Source organism: Micropterus dolomieu, linkage group LG11, assembly GCF_021292245.1.
Source record: "Micropterus dolomieu isolate WLL.071019.BEF.003 ecotype Adirondacks linkage group LG11, ASM2129224v1, whole genome shotgun sequence".
NCBI lineage: Eukaryota > Metazoa > Chordata > Actinopteri > Centrarchiformes > Centrarchidae > Micropterus > Micropterus dolomieu.
In genome coordinates, this window is record NC_060160.1 from 9,576,947 (window position 1) to 9,592,683 (window position 15,737).

Consider the following 15,737-nt stretch of genomic DNA (forward strand, 5'->3'; position numbering starts at 1 on the left):
AAAAAAAAAAAAAAAAAAAAAAAACACATCACATGCTAGAATGTTCTAAACTGCTGGAATATTGTTTGGAATTCCTGGAATGATATCAGTACCCATTGCAAAGTTAAGCTGTGATGGCTAAGGGTGGATAACTTCATTGATTGAAGAGAATGCCAGTCAGCCCTGAGCCCAAGGTACGGTTGAAGAAGCTGACCCAGTCCAGGTCCTGGTTTTAGTTGACCAGTGGGGAAACTGGTAGAGATGTGGGGTGAAGGCCAGTAGCTTTGGTGAGGCTTCAAAGCCAGCATTGTCCTTGACATATTAAGTCAAGACCTTGGTGCCAATTACATGCTCTTCATCCAAAGCTTTCATCACAGAGACCTAAAAAGGAAAGGGAAAAATAAGATCTGGGAACAGTTGTCTAATCACTTGTTTTACCCCAAAAAACATAGAAGATAAATAATAAAATCAATCCACAGTGGTACAGCAAATGCATCCAGCTGTCCACCTCAATTCAACGCAGGCACAAAACCATGAAGAAAGAAAGTGATTATATAACCCTTTGATACTTGTGCACTGTCAGAAACTGTTTTTACAATTCTTCTAGTTCAGCTACCACCTTTAAGAGATTTATTTATTTATTTTTCCACCCAGGGTCACAGAAACTCACCAAAAACTCATCTCCATTATTAAACTTCTTCTCAATTTCTTTGCCCATGTCACCATCTGGCACTTTAAGGTCCTCTCTGGTTACTCCAGTGTCATCCAACAGGGACATGAAGCCATCTGAGACACCTATAACCTAAAAATGAACAAAAGGCGGGCAAAGAGCAAACACAGTAAGATGTTAAACACATGAGGATTGTGGATTTAAAAACCAAAACATAACCAGTGCCAGTCAACCTAATCTTTATTGGGGGAAAAAGCAGGGGAGAAGAACAGCAACAGCTGATTCACATGTTAAATAGGGATCGTTACCAACCACATATTAGAAAGGCCCAAGGGATGAATTAAGGACCGTAGTTTTGATAAGCTCTGACATTACAGGTTCTTTAAGGTTATGGTGTAAACATAACACTGCATCCGCTCCTCTCTTCTTCGGGGTAGAGGTCCTCCACATACACACAGATCGAAGTCTGCGAACTGCAGATCATAGCAGTGTTGCCAACTAACCAACTTTGTTGCTATATTTAGCGACTTTCCAGACCTCAAGCGACTTGGTAAAAAAAAAAAAAAAAAAAGCTGGCGACAAATCTAGCGACTTTTTCTGGTGTTAACCGAGACTTAACTTTAAAGCACACATCTTTCTTTTACTCTTCAACGTGCAGCTGCCCACCCCTCCCCTATCCCAAAGCACTCACAGGCAGCCTAGTCCCTCCTAGCTGCAGTCAGAGCCAGACATGTTCACCCCTCCGCATCCAGAGACTGCAAATGAACTGCGAATGCAAAAATGTATTTAGAACTACATGGTTGTAGTCAGTGCTTGAAGTGGGCTGGTACACACCAGTACGCAGTACAGGCATCTCAACATTTTACTCTTTGGCATACCCGGACTTTTTCTTGCTTGGCACTTCTCACAAACTGCCGGTACTCTCCTCTGCGTATCAGATTCTCTGGATGCTATGTGACGGTCACCTGTTCCCGCTCATCTGTCGCCATAGACAGCAGAGAGAAAAGAAGCTTGGTACCTTTCAAGCAGCCGTGTGCTGAAAATAGCTCGTCAGTGTGACTTTTCGTGTACTGGCCAATCACAGCCTGGATGGAACGGTCATTTAAAAATATTGACAGCATTGTTTCCCCATATGTTCATTTATTTGTGGCGGCCCGCCACAATATCAACGCTGACCACCACATCTTCATTTTCCTCCCCCCCCAAGGCCTATTTAAAATCGTATTTGATTGCAGAGCACCTTCCTGCAGCACATCCTCTCACGCTCACCTGTCCCTCTCTCCCTCATGAACCATGAACACAGCTGCACAAATTTTTCCAACACAACGCTGTCAGTGTCAGAGACGCAGCTTAAAAAATAAAAAAATTAAAAAAAAACAGTTATTAGCAAGCATGTAAGGAGCCTAGCTAATAAGGAGCGCTAAGGTCAGAATCTTTTTGAAAGCTTGTTAAAAATGTTCAGAAAACCAGCTTGCAACGAGAAAATGTTAGTGAAACAATACATAATAAGAAAACATTGCAATGCAACTGAAATATAGAACAAATGCCTTGTCCAAAAGCTGATTACTGCATTATATTTATTTTGAATTGTCACCTGCCACATTATTTTTGGGGGAAGAGTACTAGCACCTATTTTTTCCCCTCCTTCAAGCACTGGTTGTAGTTCTAAACGTTCAGAGCAACGGGTCCTGCAGCCACAATGTTGGAACTACATGACTGTAGTTCTTAACATTGTTAGGGTGTTTAATAACGGTCTCTCCCACGACATTATTCCTCTACTACAGTGTCTATCAATTACATGCACAATTAGGCAAATTAGGTAACAATGCTATTTAGTGACTTTTAGGAAAGCCAATAGCTACTTTCCTTACTAAAGGAGCTGGCTAGACTGTCAGAGGCTGCAGTAGAAACATTCAACATACCCAGGATCTTTATCGTTACCTGGCTTTACTAAGCCCAACAACTGGGAACGGGAAGTCAACCCAGCTATAAGCGTGTTCATAGGGTTCACTAACCCCGCTCCAGCTGCTGACACTGCATCCGTCTTTGTTTTTGTAACAAGCTTCTGAAGCAGCCCACCGGGATCTATCCCGGTCAAGGTTATTATTGTTAACAAAGACGAACGAAATAACAAAAACTAGATGTAAAAAAAAACATTGTCGTTAACTGAAATAAAAACAAGGCCTTACAAAAAAAAAAAAATAACTAAAACTGTATTGTAGGTTTGTAAAACTAACTAAAATGAAAGAGTAAATATCCTTAGTTTTCATTTATTTATAGGACCTAAATAAAGCCTACATTTTGAGTGATTTTCCTTGTTTTGTTCTGATGGATTTGCTTAGGGCTCATTCTGCATGTGTGATGAACTTGTCGAGTACATTGATAGTGAGCTCCACTGGCACTGGGTTAAGGTGTCTGCTGGTCATTTATAATGATTGTACTTGTATTTTAACTGACTGAACTAAACTGGACTTGGCATCGTGCAGCGACAGACTAAAACTACCACCAACACTAAACTTAACCATATTAAAAATAAAAGTTTAACTAGCAAACCCATGTTGAAAACTAAACTGAAACAGTCAAAACGAAAAAAAAAAAAACTAATGAAAAATCCAAAACTATAATAACTTTGATACCGGTGCACCAGTGACAAGCTGGCATTTTTCCTGCCAGAGTTTCGACAACTGTCATTTGACTGACACCAGCTTTGCGTCGCATCCTTCATGCTATTTGGGGCAGGGTGTATTGAACGATTAGCAGTGCAGCGGGCAGGATGGCGGGATTACGGTAGTTACTCTCACATTGTGCTCTTAAATCATTTTTCCAGTTCGCACACAGATTTTTTTTGGGGCATATGCGACCAAAATCGTCGCACTGTAGAGGCCTGGTGGGGTGGGGGGGGGTCATGCCCACGGACCCCCGAGAGTGTCCAAGGCCCACCCACCATAGTCTCTTAAAATCCTATGGGAAACACTGGTTGTCTAAGAGCCTTGTCTCTGATCTCAAATACATGACTTCATTCATCGTAGGACTGAGAATCCGGGTTAAAGCTGAAGTTACCTCGATAACCTCTAAACATGCGTCGTAGTAAAGTGCAAAACCACCTTTAATTTAAAAAGCCAATATTTTACCAATACACCTTTTCAACATGCATAAACATCTCAAAGAATAAAAAAAAAAAAAAAAGTGCTCTGGTAGAAGTCTCGTACACCGCTGCGGTGTTTTACAGAAGCATTGAGCACTACCTCAGCTAACAGCGAATTATTTCAGACAAGCTAAAATGAAAGCTGTGTGTAGTGCAACTGTTTAGCTTAGTCTTAACGTGGCAAATTCTTATAAACAACTGCTGACTGAGACAAACCAGTCCCTCCTCGCTCTACCAGCAATACCTGCAGGCAGTGAATCACATCAGCAGAACGAGGACAGAGTACAGGTAGAAGGACTGATCTGGTGTCTGAATTCTTTCTAAACTCCTGATGTCAGAAATGTTATGCACTTTACATTTGTTTCCAGAGAGATAGAGAGATTATATAGTGAATTTGCTGGTGTAAACATTACTGTTGCTACTCTAGAAATAGTTATTTAAAATATTCAATGCCAATCTTCTGAAATTTAAATATATTTTGTAAAAAAAATTAACACAGTATCAATAAAGAACTGAACCGATAGAGTAGTAGGGATGTGCGATATTAGATCATGAATGATTTAAGTGCCTCCGCGATTTGCCTTTTCAGAGAGATCATTAGTATTGTGCTACAGTGCACAATGAGGATAGATAGAATCATAACTTTTCTTTGCTGCTGTACACACGTGCCAATGCTACCTGAAGCATTTAAGAAAAAAAAATAAATAAATAAATAAAACAAACACCCATGGCCATGGGGTAAGCCAGAGATCGGACAGTGATCCGACCAAAACCTGCACGGCGGGATCCATATAGGCCCAATAATTACATCAAAACCCCGTGACACCCCGTCGCACACAAGAGATGTAACCGTATTGCTTAGATTATAAACTCTCAATTAAACAATAAATAAAAAAAAAAAAACTATTCGCCGATCAGGGACGCTGCATTGTGGTTTGACAGGTGAGCCTCGTAGATGCACCGATTAATCAGTGACGATCCGAGTCAAACACACTGAGCCATGAGACTTTGTTGGCGCAGCTATGCAGCTACCAGAATTACGGTGTTTCTGCTGCTGTCCTACATCATTAAACCACAGTTATGTAGCGCAATCATGCACAGTAGACACTGCTGTCAACAGGAAACAGCCCTGTAGTATTTTATTAGTCCAAAACTGGCTTTACTGTTCTCCATTCAAATCAGCATGGTGGCTTCATCCAGTAATATTCTGTATATGGTTGCACCTTGCAGTGGAAAAGGTGCTTTACCGTCTCCCTCTCCCTGTATGTCCACATTGGCGACTTTCTCCATCAGTAGATCATGTAACGTAATCACCGTTTCTCTGATAAATGCTCCAGTGGGTTCCCTAACCTGGGCGGCCCGCCCAAGTAAAGCATATGTGTGGGAAACACTGAATGAACCCTGCTTTTCTTTTTACACGCCAGGTCTTTAAATGTGTCGACAAGCGTTCTGTGTCCCTCCATCTTGTGGAGAGTTTGTCAGTAGACGGCTGCGTGCAGATGGGGGGGGCAAAAAACCCTTTTGTTCTTTGCTGCTGTACACACATGTGCCAATACAGTACTCATGCTATACACACACACAGTATTTTACAGTACAGTAAATGAAACCCAAATCAAAAAAAAAAAAAGAAAAAAAAAAAGAAAAAGACTGAGCCACTGTGGAACATGGCCATGGTGGGTTGCTGCAGGTGTACGCTAAGCACAAGTTCAGTTGAGCAAAGCTCATCCTAAAAACAAAGCCTCGTCTTTCCATAATTTATCAACCACTGTTTTCTTCTGTTGAATTGCTATGCCAAAAGAGCCCTCTCATCAGGGCAGAAGAGACTGCTTGTTGGCCAAGCCAAAACCTGTTCAAAACCTGTATATCCTTTCACAACTACTGAGACAACAGCACAGTTCTGACGCATTCAACGTTTAGCAATTGAAATCATTTTCTCACATCACACCTTTGTGTTGTATAAAATCCACAACATTATATGAAATGGATGCACTGGTTGTCGAAACAAATGCCAAACCCCATATAGTGGACCGAGAAACAATTATTGGCTTCCACACCAACTTCTTTCAACTGACAACATCTAGTACACATTACAAATGCTGCATTCCCCTTGGTGCTCCCTAGGTTACACCAAAATATCAATCAGGGATATCTCACCTGGTAGTCTTTCCTTGTTACATTTGGGACATCCATGTTATGAGTAGATGGGCAGATATCTTCTAACTTCTTCTGAGTAAAGATGTCAAGTCCAGTAAGGTGAACCTGGGAAAACACCATCACTGATTAAATGCGACCTTGAGCCAAATTAGCTCTGGGGGTCACATGCACAACAGTTCGAGGCTAAATTACGAAAGTGCCTTAAGCTCTGCATTCCAAAAGGATGCACAAGGAAGTTTTACCTTGGCATGCCCATGCTTGCCAGTCTTGGAGGTAGTCATGTCAACGATCTTACAGGGACGCCCTTTCAACATGACATAGCCATTCTTCCTCAGTGCAGAGCACTGTACGGGATATGTTGTGGAGGCCCCAGAGTCCCCAGAGGTGAAATCATCATCTGCCATGATGGACTACTTCTGTGTTAAACAGGAGAAAAATGAAGAACAAGCATAAGATGTGACTGACAGTAGTATTACTTAAAAGGATGAGGAACCATTACTGCAAATATAAAAAGGAACAACCCAGTCGGTAATTATCTCGATAACTGTCAAATTATTATTTCTTAAAGGCTGTTTTTTGCTCCCGAGTGAAAATTTAAGAAACCAGATTGTTAATTATGTGGTTAAACTTTCCTTTATGGTCAGAATGTGGCAAACACTTGATGCCAAACAGTGAATCACTGAACAAATCTGAGATAGAACATTCAAAAAAATATTCAACAAATATGATTGGTAAACCTTTTCAGTCCCTTTTCCTCAACAAAATAAACATTTTATTAGAAAAATTAAGTGCCAATTTGTTCGTGATTCAAATGAAATATTTATTGATGATATATTGAACAATTATATTGTTATTGAGGAAAATTATATTGCCAGAGATGTTGTGCTTATGTGGTCACGCTCAGTCTTTTTCCTGAAAGTCAGAAGACTGTGGCCAGGCCGCAAGTGCTTTAAAAAACAAAAAACACAACCAACAAAAAAATGATCAGAGTGGGAGATGTCAACTAAAAGTGCTTTGCTGCACATTGCTCTACGTTAAAATGTATACTTCCAAGCTAAAGCCGATTCGCTTTAATACTGCAAATTGGTAGCTTTGTATGCACTAATTTCATCATCAACTCCCTCCACTTGTGCGCAATTATCCAAGGTGGTGCAACCACATCTCACTAGCCAACTATCTGAAAAGCTAACCGCTAACGTTAGATGCTAATGTGTCGAATTTACATATAATTTACGCCATGTTGCTGCAATCAAATTTGCTTTTGCACACTGTCTGGGGGGGGGGGTGCCTAACGAGTGAAATATGTTAGCTGCATTGTTAACGTTAGTTCACGGACTTCATAAAGTAATCTTAAAAATGCTCCAAGTTAGCGTTAGAACGGCTAGGCAGCTCAGGTTGAAAAGCTAGCAAACACCATTAACTAGCTATGTTACGTGGCAGCTGGGCCAGATGAGCATCTTCCACTGTAGCGTAATCCAGCAAGCTAGCTTTAGGTTCCAACCTCGTGTGCTTTCTGTCATCGTTAGCTTTCAAACACGACCCACACCCATTGACATTGGCTGCAGCTAATGTTAGCTAAAGTAGTGTGCTAACTTATTTCAATTGCTAACCAGACATCGCCTCACTACGTAGAAGTTGCTGACTTAACTACCGAGACGACAACTGCCTCCCAGTGTTACACATTAGGGCAGGCGTTACTTAACGTTAACTCATTTGTAAAAACGTTTTACTTATAACCCCTTACGTTTAGCTTACCTTCTGTCGTGCTTACAACAAAGAGGGAAAGTCAGTTCGCATGCGTAGAGCTTTTGTACCGCAGGAGGAGCAGAAAGGGCAGGTACTGGCTCGCGTGACGCGGTGCAGAGGGGGTGGGGGAGGCTCATAGTGCAGAGCTGTCTGCCTGGGACGTACGCACACCGCACAGAACTCTCCAAAATAAATAGGAGCCTCGCAAGTGAGTTGTTCGACTAAATGGTTATAGTAAAATATGCAGATAGGCCTACAGTTACAATCAGTGGTGGAGGGTAACTTAGTTAGTTCTACGTAGGCTATCATTTTGAGGTAGACCTACTTTACATCACTGTTTTAATTATCTGCTATTATATACTTTAACATAACGTTATTTAACAGTTATAGTTGCCAGTCACTTTACAAATTCAGATTTTAAAATACAGAACATATGGTCATCTAATAATGCACCGTTGCCATGCTCCCCCCAACTTGGGTCACTTATTCTGTCCTCGGGGAATTTTGCATCTTTCATCCTGATTGCTGTATACATCCCTCCTGAAGCCGGGGGGCACGGCTGCCTCTCAGCAGCAATTCGCCCATATTATGAAGATTGAAATCAACAATCCAGACTCTGTACGTTTGGGTGATTTAAACCACGTCAGCACTGCCGACATATAGACAAAACATTTTTACAGCTACCAGAGGGAGGAAAAACACGTGCTCTCGTGTTCCACAGACGTTTCACACTGTAATGAGTACTCCCACAATACCATCAGAGACAATGGTCCCCCCAAGCAACAGATATGCTAAGTGACTGTTTTTGTTGTTGTTTCGTTTTGTTTTTACAACTGACTGGACTGTATTGCAGAGACCATGATGATCTGGACTCTTTTGCTGATGTGATCACACTTTCAAATGTTCCATCCAAGTCTGTAATGTTTTATAGTGATAATAAGCCATGGTTCAGTAGATATTAAAATATTGTTAAAACAAATGAAGCTTTCAAATCAGGTGACAAATGTCTTTAAGACTTCTAAGTAGAAATTTGAAAAGACGGTAAAAGAAAGCATAAAGTATTTAAAAACAAGGTTAAATTTTAAGGACATAAAGGGGCAGGGCTTTAAATCAATGACTAATTACAAAATGTTACCCCAGATACTGAACCTAAATTGCTTGATGAGCTTTACAACTTTTATTGCAGGTTTGACACTAAAGCAGACCCACAGCCTTGTTCTGTCAGTGTATCTGAACCTGCTACTCCACTGTTTTAAATCCAGGAGCATGAGGTAAGAAACTTGCTGTGCAGGCAAAACAGGAAGGGTGCAGGCCCCGATCTGGTGTCATCTAGTATAGCCTACCCTGAAATGTTGTGCATATGAACTTGCCCCTATTTTTACCTGGTCTATTGCACAGCAGAGGGTCCCAGCATGTTTTAAGTCTGCTGTGATTATACCTGTGGCTAAGAAATCCAACCTAAGCTGCCTGAATGACTACAGACCTGTTGCTTTGATATCTGTTATCATTAAAATCTTTGAATGTCTGGTATGTAACCATCTCTCCAGTGTTGTCCTTGAGCCTTATCAGTTTGTTAGGTCTGTTGATGATGCATGCAGGTCATTGTGCATGTACTCTATTCTTTAACACCTAGAGGCCTGTGACAACAATGTGAGCGTTCTGTTTGTCGATTACAGTTCCGCTTTTAATACTATTCCACAATAATAATAATAATACATTTTATTTCTATAGCGCTTTTCAGGACACTCAAAGACACTTTACAGTAAAAGCAGAAGTTATGTACATTTAAAACAGATTAAAAACATAAATATCATAATATAAAATATATGAATAGTAGATAAAAACATGCGGAAATACACAAGAGGAAGGGGCGACCATATAAATAACAAAATAACAAACAGCAGCAGGTGTAATATAACATTATTTGATGTTAAAAGCTAGTCTAAATAGGTGGGTTTTGATAAGTGATTTGAAAGAGTCCATGTCGCTGCAGTCTTGGATGTGTATGGGGAAGGAGTTCCATAGGGAGGGGGCTGCAATGGTGAAAGCTCTGTCGCCCCAGGTACGGTGCTTGGTACTGATTTGAGGTGAAAGGAGGTTAGTGTCAGAGGAGTGGAGGCTGCGGGAGGGACTGTGGTGGTGGAGCAGGTCTGTGAGGTAGGAAGGGTTATTGTAATTGAGTTGTAAGAAGTTGGTTTGCATTCAGGTTTGTATGTCGGTGAGGCAGTTGGTCAGAGTCGCAGAGGTAACTGTTGTGATGGATTTGGTGGAGATGTAGATCTGGACGTCATCAGCGTGGCAGTGGAAGTGGAGACCATATCTACGTATGATATTACAGAGTGGCAGGATGTAAATGATGAACAGGAGAGGACCAAGCACCGAACCTTGGGGGATGCCATGTGACAAAGGAGCAGTGGAGGAGGTGCAGTTATTGATGTTGATGAACTGTTGTCTGTTGGTGAGGTAAGAGTGGAGCCAGGAGAGTGCAGTGCCAATAATATTGGAGTAAGTTTCCAGTCGGGAGAGAAGAGTGGAGTGGTTGATGGTGTCGAAGGCTGCAGTGAGGTGAGACAATGGGAGCTGAACAGTCACAGTGTCAGTGAGTCTTTCAGTTTTTGTTGGAGAGGAGGCAAGTTCTTAAACATTATCACTTGGGCCCCACAGGGGTGTTTACTATCCCCACTCCTGTACTCATTGTACACAAAATGACTGTATTTCCTACTCCCTGTCTTTCAGGATCTTTAAATTCACAGATGACACCACAGTAGTGGATCTGATCTCCAACAACGTTAAAACAGCTTACAGGAGTGATGAGAGAGAATCCCTGAGAGATCCCTGGTGGACTGTGGGACCACCTTCCCTTGGCCATCAAGTGAAATTCAACAAGTGGACAGCTACAAATTCCTGGGAGTGACAATCTGCTCCACCCTGAAATGGGGTATAACACCACTACTATTGTGAAGAAAGAACCTGAGAGACAGCTGAGAGACAACTGAAACAAATTGGTATATCTAGTGATGATATGGTACAGTTTAATAGAGGAGGGGGAGAGCAAATCATTTGTGCAATAGGGCAGATGGTTTGAAGCACTTTATCTGGTGGGTCGTTTGATGTTGCCAGTAATTTCCCTACGTGCTTATTTATAGTGTTTATATATGTTGGATTTTACGTTACCCATTGTTTTATGCTTTTATGATTATTGTATGGGTTGGATATTATCAATCTGTTTTATACTGAATGTATTGTGTGCTTCATGGTTTTACTATTTATTTTTATATTTTGTTGTTTATTCTTTGTTTAGGTCAGCTGAGCTCTCTAAAACAAATTCAAATCAGCCATGTTGATCTGGCAATGAAGGATTGAAACTTGGGATGGGATATAAGATATGCCTAAACTCATCATGTGTTTTTGAATTATTTCTTTAATTTTAATCTAAACAGAGCAAAGGGAACGTATTTTCTTTCTCTAATACGTAGAAAGAAGGCTTATTTTTTATGGTACCATATTTGAGAGATGGATAACTGTACTGCAAGGTTCCTGTGTTCCCGGGTGTGTTTTGACTCACAACTGTTTAGCACAGAGCAAAAACGCGCTACTGGAAAGGTCTTGTCATTAGTGTTAAATAAGTCCTGGGGAATTGCTGGGGGCTGTGTAAAACTGTGAAAAGCTGTGTCTTTGAGTGAATTGACCAGTATGAAAGCATTTTTTATGCTTTCATACTGAAAGCATTTTTTATGCTTTCATACTGGTCAATTCACTGTTGTTTGTGTTTTCTTAAAGATCCCCTGCCAATAGTGCTGTAGTCAAGACCAAGACCACAGTTTATCGAGACTGAGACAAGACCAAGACTTTTAGGGGCTGAGACCAAGTCGAGACCAACACCGAGGGAGAGCGAGACCGAGTCAAGACAAAGATCATTTCCCCACATTACATGACGCACAATGAAATGTGGAACGAGATCATAGATACTTCTCAAATTGATCTGAAAGATCCACATTCCCATTAACGCACACATACAAACACTTAGAGCTGAAATCAACGTAAGCATCACCAACCCAGTGAGGGGTGAAAGTCATTAACGGTAACAACACATTTTTAATTAGGGTTATTGGTTGCATTTGAAGCAATACATTTTACATCCAATCAAAGTTATGATATTAATAAATAAATGTGATTTATTTTCAGAAAAAGCTTAAATATTAATCAAATTATGTCAACAGTTTCTCCCTTATTGAAAAAACACAATCTATAACTATTCTACATTTATGTAAGTTATGTATAGAACCACAATTGGCAGAAAGTAATACTTGTGCATACATGCCTTAAACTTAGGTTTAAGGTGAGCACGGAGAAACTTTCCCCCTTCAGCAGATGAATGTGAAAACAGCCTTTAGTGTCAAATTCATACATACATGCACACATTTGTTCCACTGTGCCCGTGGGGACAAAAATTGACATGAGTCCCCATCAGTTAGTGTGCATTCAGGTTAAAGTTCCCTCCAGAATAAACACACACACACACACACACACACACGTACATACAGTGAAGGTCAAACATTCAAGTGAAGTAACAAGCAAAACACATTTTTGAGTAGATTAAGTGTATTATTATATTTCAAGAGACATAACGTGGATTGATAATGATGATGTCAGAATGAGGTAACCAAATATCACTACAGTATAACAGAATCTTTAAGTAATAGTTTACCATCCCTTCTCTTTAGGTTTCTGCAAATATAAATACTGTTTAATTTCCTGGCTCAGTAATTCCACAGTTTGAGTTGTTTTAAATGTTCAGTAATAACAACCTGTGAACACAAAAGTGACATGCTATCTTGAATGCAAAAAAGTTTCCTATTCAAAGATCCAGCAGACACAGGGCAACGTTAGCATTCTTTTGGAGTTGTGTTTTTAGCCACCACTTTCCACCACATTCACTCTCCTTAAAGCTCATTCTTTAGCTCCTAAATGCTCCGTTATGTTCACCAGCTTTTTGCTTACTTTGTCTGCCTGCCATTTGGTGCTGGGCAGGTAGTGTAAATTAGGTTATTCGAAAACTATGCCATGAGAGTGGTGAACTGAATTCCACAACACTAAAAGACACTATAAAGTGAAGCCGGGACAAGTTACACACACAACTTCAAATACGATTTGCAGGGTTTCTTTTTATTGTTTTCCCACCTTCAGGGCTGGTACTTTTATGTAAACTGAAGCAAAAATGCAGTCGCTCCACTGGAGTAACTGGGGAATGTACAAAAAAAACAAAAACAAACAAAGTGAAGGTAAAATGGTCTTCTTTGAGTCAAAAATAGAAACTCAATACTACTTCTGCATACACGTGGCAACTATTACATATATAACAGGAATACAGCCCAAAGTTGGCACATAAAGCGGCATAAACACGGTTACAAAAATATGGCAGTGGCACCTCTAACTCACAGATAACGAGCTCTCGTGGCCCACACGTAGGGTTTCTTCCACAAGCGTTGGCTATCCGATAACAGCAGCAGCCAGTCCATGCAAAATAGCGCAGTTTACTTCCTGTATTTTCCCGGCGCCCCTTGACCTCTCTGCAAGCACGCGGCTGTTTGAGTCAGCAACGCTATACCCTCTGCTGTCTAAAATCAACACCTGCAGCATTCTCGCTATAGCAGAAAATTGTGCAAATAGAGGTTTTGTAACTTGAATCTCCTGTATATTTAAGGTTTGACTATATCACCTGGTTACATTCTCCTCTGCTTAACTGTCAACGTCCTCGATGACAGAGTAACTGTTCTTAACTTCATTAAGAGCTTCTCTGAAAAATACAGTTCCCAGACTAGCAAGGATATGAGATACCATTGCAGGGCTCAGCGACATTGACTCTAAAACTGATCTGGGCTCATGATGTGGGTTTGGGTGAGCACCTGCATTTGCTCTTTTACTTTTGCGAGGAGCTGGTATCGGGGGCTGGACTCTTGACTCAGGATTCCATTTCTGTCTCTGACGAACAGTTGGGACAGGAATCTGCACATCAGGTGATTTGTCTGACTTGGACTTGGCTCAACAGACTCTGCATCCCCACTTGAATGACCACTTCTCTACTTTCCCTATTGCTTTCCTAATGTTCTCTAACACATGTGTCTCATTTCTTCCTCTCATCCATATGGCCCCATCATCTGCATATAATGCTGATTTGATGTGTCCATCTAAATCTGAAAATATGTCATTAATCATAATGTTGAATAATATAGGGCTAATTGCGCTCCCCTGGGAATGCCATTATTTACCTTAAACTCTGTAGAAATTTCTGATCCAACCTTTACTCTAATTTTCCTATCTGTTAAAAAGTCTAGTATCCAGTTATAAATCCTTCCTTCAAACCCCATTCTATTTAGTTTAATAAGTAGTCCTTCCCTCCACATAGTATCATATGTCTTCTCAATGTCAAAATACACTATTATCATCAGCTCTTTCATTTTCAGTGCCTTTTCTACCTCATTACTTACTCTAACGAGAGCATCTGTTGTGGAGCACACTTTCCGAAATCCATTTTGTATATTACTCAGTAGTCCTCTCTGTTCCATTACATGTGATAACCTACGAACTATTATCCTCTCCATCCATTTGCATAAGTGAGATGTCAGAGCTATGGGTCTATAATTACCAGGATTGGTTGGGTCTTTACCAGGTTTGCTAAACGGTAGTATAACTGCACTTTTCCAACTTCTCGGTATTATTCCATCCTTCTATATTTTTTTGAACAGTCTTACCACTAGCTTAATTGACCCTACTGGCAGCTGTCGGAACATGGCATAACATAACTGGTCTTGTCCTGAGGCTGTATATCCCATGCCAAGCAGAGCTATATTGAGTTCTGTTATTGTAAAATCCACATCTAAAGTTGTTGTACCATCCTCCCTCTTCAGCTTCACGTCCTTATTTTCTCTGAGTGCCAGGTCTTTCTATTGCTTATGAATATCCATAAGGTGATCACCACTATGCATAGCCGCAAAAGCCCTACCCAACATCTATTTCTTTTCTTAGTCTGACCCCACCGTCTTTCCTCCATCTATCACAGCTGGGATTTTAATCGCTTTCCTTTTCCCACTCATTCTTTTAAACATAGACCATATATCCCCTAACTCTACACCTCTACCTATGGTGGAACAGAACTCTCTCCAATTTTTCTTTTTGGTTAACTTAATTGTCCTACGTGCCACTGCCCTTTTATTTTGAAAATCCAAAACACTCTCTTGTGATAAATTCTTCTTTAATGTTTTAAAGGCTTTGTTTCGTTCTTTTACAGCTCTGCTACACTCCTCATTCCACCAGGGGACCACTTTCTTCCTGCCCTTTGTTGTTCTTTTTGGAATACTTAAATGTGCTGCATTTATAATGTGTTCTGTAATTTGCTTTGTGCATTCCTCTACATCACCTTCTAACATCACAAGGTTTGCTGACTTCGTACAACATAACCTAAATTTTTCCCAGTCTGCTTTCTCAAAGCACCATCTGTTAATCGTACTTCCTTCTTGGAAACATACATTTGTATTAATAATAGTGAGAACTGGAAAATGGTCACTTCCTATGGTAGAATCATTCATAACAAACCATTCACATGCGTTTACCAAATTATCTGATACCAGTGCGATATCTAAACATGATGTTTTACCCCTATTCACATCCATTCGTGTTCCCTGTCCATTATTAATGCAGACCAGTGATCTTTCTTCCATCATTTCTTCAATTATGTCCCCATTATTATCTGTGTGATTGCTGCCCCATAAGCTGTTGTGTGCATTGAAGTCCCCACACCATATTTCTTTCCTGTATACAGTCCCTGCCATTTCATTCAGTTTATTGATATCTAAGTTTTTGCATGGGTTATAGAAATTAATCAATTTAACATTTCCCTCTTTCCTTGGGCTATAGATTTCAACTATTATACATTCTGAATCTTCTGAGCTTGGGGATTCCCTGTAGGCCAACCCATCCTTGATAAAGGTGATGCACCCTCCACCAGTTTGGTTGTTAGGTCTATCGTACCTTATAGAGCTAAAC

At 40.5% G+C, this 15,737-nt stretch overlaps 1 protein-coding gene and 1 long non-coding RNA gene across 4 annotated transcripts; one reads left to right on the forward strand and one right to left on the reverse strand.

The window, feature by feature from the left end:
* Positions 1 to 6: 6 nt before the first annotated feature.
* On the reverse strand, positions 7 to 7,858 carry eif5a2 (eukaryotic translation initiation factor 5A2). Its single transcript, XM_046062758.1, has 5 exons — positions 7,704 to 7,858; positions 6,191 to 6,364; positions 5,949 to 6,053; positions 650 to 781; positions 7 to 360 (listed from the first exon to the last, which is right to left on the reverse strand). Exons 2-5 carry the CDS (start codon positions 6,350 to 6,352, stop codon positions 301 to 303), a joined length of 459 nt encoding a protein of 152 aa, XP_045918714.1. The 5' UTR covers positions 6,353 to 6,364; positions 7,704 to 7,858; the 3' UTR covers positions 7 to 300.
* LOC123979042 lies at positions 6,200 to 11,227 on the forward strand. Of its 3 annotated transcripts, none has more exons than XR_006827127.1 (3): positions 6,200 to 6,476; positions 8,881 to 8,965; positions 10,431 to 11,227. It is a non-coding gene; the product is annotated as an uncharacterized LOC123979042 (long non-coding RNA). The 3 variants fall into 3 exon arrangements; XR_006827129.1 differs by lacking the exon at positions 6,200 to 6,476 and adding an exon at positions 7,395 to 8,312; XR_006827128.1 differs by lacking the exon at positions 6,200 to 6,476 and adding an exon at positions 7,395 to 7,902.
* Positions 11,228 to 15,737: the final 4,510 nt, after the last annotated feature.